General features: G+C 46.8%; 1 protein-coding gene across 1 annotated transcript; it reads right to left on the bottom strand.

Moving 5' to 3' along the window:
- Positions 1-2,222: 2,222 nt before the first annotated feature.
- Positions 2,223-6,231, bottom strand: P2RY4 (pyrimidinergic receptor P2Y4). Its single transcript, XM_083721082.1, has 2 exons — positions 6,177-6,231; positions 2,223-4,175 (listed from the first exon to the last, which is right to left on the bottom strand). The coding sequence occupies exon 2, from the start codon at positions 4,170-4,172 to the stop codon at positions 3,117-3,119; it is 1,056 nt and encodes a 351-aa protein (XP_083577208.1). The 5' UTR covers positions 4,173-4,175; positions 6,177-6,231; the 3' UTR covers positions 2,223-3,116.
- Positions 6,232-9,154: the final 2,923 nt, after the last annotated feature.

Here is a 9,154-nt window from a genome sequence, read left to right as displayed (position 1 = left end):
AAGGGGGGGGGGCAAAATAAAATTATTGGATGAAGTTAGTTCATTTTAATGTAAAAGGGTTGTGAGAATCTAAGAAGCAAAATGTAAGTTTAGCATATTTAAAATTGTTAAGGGCAAATGTTGCTTATTTACAGGAGATTAATCTAATGGAACAGGATAAATTATTATTAATGAAACATTGGGTGGGATAAGTTTATCTTACAAGTACTGTGGCAAATCCTAAATGTGGCCATTTTGATCTGAAAAGCATTTTCAGCCAGGTTATTACTGATGCAAATTGGTGTTATTAAATTTTATGCGCAAAAATAGAAGAGATGGTAATAGCTTTGGTTAATGTTTATGGACCTAATTTGGATTCTCCTGAAATGTTTTGGACACTTGAATGAGTGTACTTACGATAAATTGAAAATAGAATATTTTAATTAAGTATTAGAGGTACTACTCCTCCCCTAACACCTCAGTTCTTCAGTTGTTGATAGATGGAAAGGCGAATGATCTGAAAATGAATATTATCCCCAGATTAATCTATATTTTGAGAGGAATTCCGCTTCATATATTTGGAAAATATTTTCAGAAGACAAATCCTTTCTTTAGAAAATGTCTATGGGGTTCTTCACCTCTGAGAATATCTTTACAGAAAATGCAGCTACAAATTAATGAAGGAAGATTTGGTGTTCCAAATATGGAGCTGTGCTACATTGCTTCCTTAATGGCAAGTATTAAATACTGGAAACCCACCAATTGGTGTTAAATTTCCAATCTGGACAATTTTAGAATATATTGTACATTTATGGCACCTTTGCTTGGAAGGACAGTATTAGGAATAAAATATTTTAGAACTCGGGAATCTCTGGAAACAATTATGTCAGTTAGAAAGATATGGAATATTATGTCTGATAAAAAGTAGGTTTGACTCATGTTCTCATGCTAACTTGACTTTGTGGGAAAACCCAACTTTAAAAATTGGGGAGAAAGATGGCAATTGGAAAATTTGGATGGAAGCAAGCCTATTGCCTTTGGGTCAACTGACTTTTAACATACACTGTTCCATGAGATAAATACCATCTATTGGATATAACCCACAGGCACTACTTGCAGCTCTTAATAATGATATAGTGATATACTTTTTCTTTTGTTTGTTTTTTCCACTTTCATTTTAAGTTGTTCAATTAAACTGTTCTTTAAAAAAACCCACAACAGAATGCAGGAGAGTAGGAGTGGGAGAAGGCTACTGTTTTCAAATCCAGCTTGCAGGCTCCCCATTGGGGCATATGGGTGGCCACTGTGAGAACAGGAGGCTGGACTAGTTGGGCTATTGGCTATTCTCCTCCCTCCTTACTGAATCCCCCCAACAACCCTGTAAGGTGGACTAGGCTGAGAGGCAACAACTGGCCTAGAGATCACCCAGGTGAGCTTCATAGCCAAGTAGGGATTTGAATCCTGGTCTCTGCCAGGTCCTAAAAAAGGTAAAGGGACCCCTGACCATTAGGTCCAGTTGTGACTGACTCTGGGGTTGCGGTGCTCATCTCGCTTTACAGTGGTACCTCGCAAGACGAATGCCTCGCAAGACGAAAGAGTTTTTCGTTTTCTGAGTTGCTTCGCAAGACAAATTTCCCTATGGGCTTGCTTCGCAAGACGAAAACGTCTTGCAAGTTTGTTTCCTTTTTCTTTTCAATGCATTCCTATGGGAATCCGTGCTTCGCAGGATGAAAAATTCGCAAGACGAAAAAACTCGCAGAACGAATTAATTTCGTCTTGCGAGGCACCACTGTATTGGCCGAGGGAGCCAGCGTACAGCTTCCGGGTCATGTGGCCAGCATGACTAAGCTGCTTTTGGCGAACCAGAGCAGCACACGGAAACGCCGTTTACCTTCCCGCCAGAGCGGTACCTATTTATCTACTTGCACTTTGATGGGCTTTCGAACTGCTAGGTGGGCAGGAGCAGGGACCGAGCAACGGGAGCTCACCCCATCGCGGGGATTCAAACTGCCAACCTTCTGATCAGCAAGTCCTAGGCTCTGTGGTTTAACCCACAGCGCCACCCGTGTCCCCTGCCAGGTCCCATTCCACATCTAATCCCCACAACAACCCTGTGAGGTAGGCTAAACTGAGAGGCAGAGAAGGCCTCCAAGCTCACCCAGCAAGTTTCACAGCTTCTCCTGCTTTCCCTGTGGTTTTTTTTTTAATGTTTAATGTTTTATTACATTTTCACATATGTTGGAAGCTGCCCATAGTGGCTGGGGCAAACCAGTCAGGTGTGGGAGGTATAAATAGTAAAATTATCATTATGGAATGGATGTCCCTATTTTCATCAGAGAAATGTTGGAAGGTATGGGATTCAATAGGGCCTTAACAGACTGGAGAACTGGGCCAAAAGAATACCAGCAGGAACAACCTAGGTAGGAATAACCAGGTGCACAAATATAGGGTTGGGGGATACCTATTTTGATAGCAGTCCATGTGAAAAGGATCCAGAGGTCTCAGTAGACTACAAGCTCAACCTGAGCTAATGCTGTTCTAGGCTGCATCAACAGAAGTCCAGTGTACAGATGAAGGGAAAAAATAGCACTGCTCTATTCTGCCTTGGTCAGGCCACACCTGGAGTCCTGTGCCTAGTTCTGGGTACCAATATTGACAAAGCTGGAAACTAGGCAGAGGAGGGTTACCAGGATGATAAAGGGCCTTGCAGCCAAGCCCTGTGAGGAACAGTTGATAGAGTCTTTATATCAATAGAAATGGTCTCCCTGAAAGTTGCATAAAGTTGGAAGGACAGGAGAGGGCAAGCATCCATCAAAACCAAATGTTATCTAGTGCTGGAATAATGCATGGAACACAATCAGAAGCCCTTCAAAACTGACTTCCAGAAAGATCTGGAAACAGCTAACTATTAAATTAACAGACATGGTTAAAGAAGGAGAGAGGTTTAGATAAGTCAGTATAACTCTGTGTTGGAAGACTTATAAAAACATAGATTTGTAGAGTTGGAAGGCACCCCAAAGGGTTTTCCAGTCCAACCCCTTGCAATGCAGGAATTCCCGCTCAAGATTCCCTTACAGGCAGCCATTCAAACTCTGTTTAAAAACCTTCAGAACAATGAAATGGAGCACATCCCACAGTTAGATTTCAACCACAAGCTGGGAAATGGGGGCCAGAGTCAGTGCATGCCTGGTTCTGGGCCTTTTGAACAAGCCCTGGTGCAGCTTTCCCCTGTAGAGGTTCCCAGCAAGGAAGTAGAGGACGGGATCAATGCAGCTATTGGCACTGGCCAAGGGCCTGGTGATTTTGTAGGCCACATTCACAGCGTTGAGTGTGCGACAGTCGGCCTTGAGCAGCCGAGAGGTGTAGTAGGCAGTCCGCGTGATGTGGAAAGGGAGGAAGCAGATGACGAAGACCACCACGACCACCACAATCATTTTGACAGAGCGTGCCTTGTAGGCAGGGACCTCCTGGCCAGAGTGAGGCCTCCACAGCTTTTGGGCCATCTGGCAGTAGCAGATGAGGACAACCAGGAACGGAAGGCCAAAGAGGAGGGCCATCACTGAGGAGCTGTAGCGTACGTAGTGGCCAAATTCAGCTGGCTTTGTGGTGTCATGGCAGAGGGTATCGTTTCCCCGGGCACTGATGGTGACGAAGACCAGGTTGGGGATGAGGCAGGTGGCAACCACCGCCCACACTCCCCCACAAATCAGGTGGGCGTGCCTCGTTTTGACCCACCTGAGGGCCTGGATGGGATGGCAGACCGCCACGTAGCGGTGGATGCTGATGCAGGTGAGGAAGAGGATGCTGCTGTAGAGGTTGGCATAGAAGAGGAAGCGCACCACCTTGCACATCCCCTCCCCAAAGGGCCAGTTGTTGCAGTTGGCATAGTAGTAGACCAGTGTGGGGAGAGAGAGGACGTAGAGGGTGTCGGACAGGGCCAGGTGGAACATGTACGTGGTGGTGGCATTCCAGGGCCGCATCCTGGAGATGAGTGCCCACAGGGAGTAGGAGTTGAGGATGAGGCCCACCACACAGACAGTGGCATAGGAGACAGGCAGGAGGATGAACTTGAACTCCTCATTGAAGATGCAGTTCTCCTTCTCCTCTCTAGTGCTGTTACCACCAGTGGCATTCCCAGCCCTGGGTGTGGTGGTGAAAGCCGCCATAGGAAGTGGCACCATCAGGCTGCCCATCTCCTGAAAATCAGGGAGAAAAAAATGCTTCACAAAGGCTGGTGGCCATAAGCTTCTCGGGTGGAGACGCAGAATAAGCACCTGACCAGAAATTATTTAGCTGTGATTCTTGCATTGACCCTTGAGGGTCCCTTCCAACTATACAATTCTACAATTCTATGACGATGATGATATTATTAGAACATAAGAAGATCCTGCAAGATCAGACCAATGGCCCATCTAGTCCAGCCTCCTGGACTAGATGCCCTTTGTGGGAAGCCTGCAAGCAGGATTCAAGCACAAGAGCCCTCTCTCCTCCTGTGGTCTCCAGCAGCTGGCATTCAAGATCGTTGTTTCCTCCAATTGTGGTGGCAGAGCATGACCATCCTGGCTAGTAGCTAACACTAGCCCTGTCATCCTCCAAGACTGTGTCTAATCCACTTTTAAGCAATCCAGGTTAGTGCCCATCACTGCCTCCTGGGGGAGGGAGTTCCATAGTTTAACAATGTGATGCATGAAGATGGACTTCCTATTAACTGTCCTGAATCTTCAAACATTCAGCTTCATTGGATACCCACAAGTCCCAGTGTTTTGAGAGAGGGAGGAAAGCTTTTCTCTGCCCACTTTCTCCAGGTCATACATAATTCTATAAACTATCATGTGATCTAGTACTCTCATCATCACCATCACCATCATTTCATTTATAGGCCATCTTTCCTCCAAGGAGCTCTAGGTGGTATACATGTTGTTCCCTCTCCCAGTTTTATCTTCACAACAACTCTGCAAGGTAGGTCAGGCTGAGAGGTGGCAGCTTACTCCAAAGGTCACCCACTGAGCTTCAGGGCCAAATGGGAATTCTAATCCTCATCTCTCTCAGGTCCCCATCTGTCCCTCTAACCACTGGCATCACATGGGGCTGGCCTGCCCCACCCTTCCATTCAGGTGTGAGGATTATTAGAAAAATGATTGAGATCCTGGATGCCAGGCCCATGAAGCTAAAGAAACCCCTGTTTTCGCTGCTGTCAGTGAGGACATTGTGGTATAATGGTCAGAGTGTCAGACTAGAAACTGGGGGGTTGAAATCCCTTATCAACCAACCACATGCAGTGGCGGAGGAAGCCGCTCGGGCATTTGAAGCAGCACGCCCAGGGATGAGGCGAGGCGCTCATAGGGGCAGGGTGCATCGTGGGGCCTCCAGAGTCTGCCTGCCTCCTCCCACTCAGCTGCCCTACAGCTGGGGGGGGGGGAGGCGGCAGGCGACCTGTTTGGGCAGTGCAGAGCCTGCGTGCACCCAAGCCACTGTGTCTCTCGCAGGAGAGATGCATGGCTTGGGCGTTCTGCAGGCCCCGCGGTGAGTGCTGCCCAGCATTCTGTCACCCTCCTCAGTGGTGACACCTGGCGCAGACTGCACCTACCACACACCCCTTCCTCCACCCCTGAACACATGAAGCTCGCTGAGTGATCTCGGGCCAGCTACTGTCTCTTTAAAGCAAGCCAGGTTTTCTTTTTGCGCTGAGAAAGGGGCTGTGAGAGAAGTTCCTTCAAAACAACCACCCCATCACGTGCCCAGAGCGTGGAGGGAGATGGAAAACTCCTCTCCTGCTGCACATGTTCAGATATATAGGGTTGTGGGTGCTGTCCTACACACACTAACCTGGATGTAAGTCCCAATGAGCTCAATAGGACTTGCTTCTGAGTAGACATGCATAGGATTGCACTGAGCTGTGATTCCTGCACTGCAGGGAAGTGGGCTAGATGAGGTCCCTTCCAACTCTACTGCAAGGAGGTAGAGCTCTCCTTAATTGCAAGTTTTTAAGCAGAGGTTGGGTGGTCATCTGTCAGAGATTCTTTAGCTGTGATTCCTGCCTGGGTGGGTGGGATGGTGGTCAGACTAGAGGACTCTTGGGGGCCCTTTCCAGCTCTACAATTCTATGATTCTATTATTCTAGACATGCATAGGATTGCCCTAAAGGTGGAGGAGGCTACAGCTAAGGGAATGTGGGATTCCCTTATCCCCCTACTCACCTTCCGTCTTGAGGATTCGAGCAGAGTGAGAAAACAGGAACAACTTCCTGGAGAAACCTGCCCTGAATGTCCCCCGCCCTCTAATTCAAGCTGCTCAAATAATCCCGCAGAGGTAACAAAAGAGCCTTTGTGAGAATGGCTGGCCCCTCTAGAAAAAGGATTCTTAATTGGTGTCGCCCAAATGCAGGGTCACCCAGGGAAAAGTAATGTCTCAAAGGGATCTTTGTGCTGCCGCAAAATCTTGTGGAACTACCAAAGGCAACTGTAGAATGCTGGTATTTCCCATCTGGTCCACGAGAGTGCAGCCGCTTTGCCCCTTCCCCTATTGATTGAGAGACAATGTTGCTTAGTGGTTAGAGTTAGGACCTGGGAGATGCAAGGGTTTAAAACCCCCACTTGGCCATGAAGCTCAATGTGTGTGACCATGGAGGCCACTAATTGCATCTTTCAGCCTGACCTACCTCACAAGGTTTTTGTGGGGATGAATTGAACAGTGGGGGAACCATGTAAGACATCTAGTGATCCTGGGAGAGAAAAGACATATCTCCTTAAATATGGGGAACCAATCTAGTATTCACCCATGGTTGGGGACTACAAATCCCATCTTTCCCCTGACCATTGGTCATGTTGGCTAGGGCTGGTGGGAGTTGTATCCCACAACCACTGAAAGACACCATATCAGCTAACTGTACTATGCAGGATGACCAGCCTTGGTTTGCGAGATGACCACTGACCATCCACACAGGACAGTAACCTAATAGCAGCCTGGTTTTACAACCCTCAAGCCAGCCTCGTCTGTGCAGGAAGCACCTCCCCCTTCCCCTTGTATAACTAATTGCATTTGATGAAGCTAACTACGCTGATGATGCCTGGTTCCCTGCTCCCCTGAATGTGAACACGCTGACCTGTCTGAACTCTTAATTTACAGGCTGATTCAGTTTATCAAGGCAGCCCCAGCTAATCTTGGGTAGATAATAACCAGAGCCCTTGTCGGCTAAATCGATTAAGCATATCTCATTTGCAAGATAAGCTCCAATTGCCCTCACAGCAATTAAGATGCAGCTTGGTCTCGTTGTACCCTAGCAAAAGAGCCCGCTGGGGCTGACCGCTCAGGGTGAGGAGAATTGAATGGGCTTCGTTTTGTTCCGGAGAAACCAGAGACACGGCTGTGACTTTCAATCTGGCATGTTCAGCTCATTGAATATGTTTTGGGCTCTCATAGAATGCTCCCTCCTGCTATGGGGAGTTTCCTTATTATGGCCAATTTTTGAAGTCTGAAATAAAATGTGTTGTATTCTCTGTTTTTTGAGTGGTGTAGATTCCCCCACTCCCCTGATTTTATTTATTTTTGATACATTGAGTACACTGTTTAGCCCTGATAGTTAATGGAGTAAAAATATATTAGGGGTTGGACTAAATGACCCTTGGCATCTCTTCCAACTACAATTCTATGATTCTGTGATTCATTGGGGGTTTTAAAGCAGAGGTTGCCTCTCCATCTGTCAGGGGTATTTTTTAGTTGAGATTCCTGCATCAAAGCGGGTTGAACTAGATGACCCTTGGAGTCCTTTCCAACTCTACAATTCTGATTCTATGATTCATTGGAGGATTTAGGAGTTGGGGATTTGGATCAAGTGAGTTAGGGGAGGAATTAGCAGCCAGCAGCAGTTCTAATGAGCTGATTCTAATGAGCTCCTCTGGGAGCTCGTGACCTGGACTTGCAAATGGGCATTTGTGAGGGCGTTTTGAAGGGGAGGCCCAGAGAACCAAGAGACATAGAGAGCGAGGGAGCTGCTGCAGTGACCTGCAACACCTCTGCCATGTTTGTCTTCCTGCCTGAGCATGTGCAAAGCTACACCTGCAACAAGTGCAAGCTGGTTGCCTTGCTGGAAGAGAAGGTCCAGCAATCTGAGGCCCACCTAGAAACACTTTGAGCTACTGGGCAAGATGAGGAATTTCTCAGTGGAGCAGAGAGTGGACTGTCCTGGAACAGTGATGTGTGTGCAAGGTGGAGGAAAATCACCCATTGCAAGAGATGGTCTCCTGGAGGTACGTGATGCACAGAAGCAAGTCTGTCAGGAGTCATGCAGTGTCTCTCGAGCTGCAAAATCGATTCCATGCCTCATCTCAAATTCTGGGCCAGAGGAGCAAGGACATTAGTCACAGAGGTGGCTGTGGAAGGTGCAGTGCACAGAATGATTTCTGCTACTCCCCAGAGGAGGAAGACACATGAGGTGGTGGTACGTGACTCCCTACTGAGGGGCACAGAGGCAGCAGTGTGCGGAGGGAACAGGATGTCCCAGGAGGTGTGCTGTCTTTCAGGTGGAAAGATTAATGATGTGACAGAGAAGTTGGCAAGTCTTATAAAGCCCACTGACTACAGCCTCTTCTTTCTGATCCATGTGGGTGCAAATGACACAGCCTTTGACATATAGTAAGAGACTATGACATGAGTCTGGGCAGGATGGGACTCTGGGAGTAATCTAGTTAAACCCCTCTGAAGAAGAAGAAAACAACCTTGCTCTGTCTTTCACACAGGAGTCCTACAGGTATTTGAAGATGGCGTTTAGAAGACATCTGAAGGGAAGTGTTTAATGTTTTATAGACTATTGTATTTTAATCTGTTGAAAGCCGCCCAGAGTGGCTGGGGAAACCCAGCCAGATGGGTGGGGTATAAATAATAAATTATATTATTATTATTATTATTATTATTATTATTATTATTATTATTCACCAACAGAATTTGGACTAGTCTGAGATTATCCTCCTAACCATTTCCAGAGCTCCTAACCAATTTTCAGAGGATTATTGATCATGTGGATCACATCTCCTCTTTCAGCTGGTAACTTTAACTTTAACCCTGCATTGCAGGTGTTAGGCTACATGGTCCTTGTGAACCTTATAACTCTACAGTTCTATGATTCTAATGAAGACATCATGTCAAAGGCATTACTTTACAGGATCCTTAGTGGTGAAGT

The sequence above is a fragment of the Podarcis gaigeae genome (genome assembly GCF_964106915.1).
Source record: "Podarcis gaigeae genome assembly, chromosome: Z".
In the NCBI taxonomy this organism is placed as follows: Eukaryota; Metazoa; Chordata; class Lepidosauria; order Squamata; family Lacertidae; genus Podarcis; species Podarcis gaigeae.
The sequence above is the reverse complement of the archived record's forward strand: the minus strand, read 5'-3'. Positions and strand labels throughout refer to the sequence as shown.

What these genes read in the sequence shown, in the direction of transcription:
- P2RY4 (XM_083721082.1), bottom strand. Translation starts at nt 4,172, where the DNA reads ATGGGCAGCCTGATGGTGCCACTTCCTATGGCGGCTTTCACCACCACA.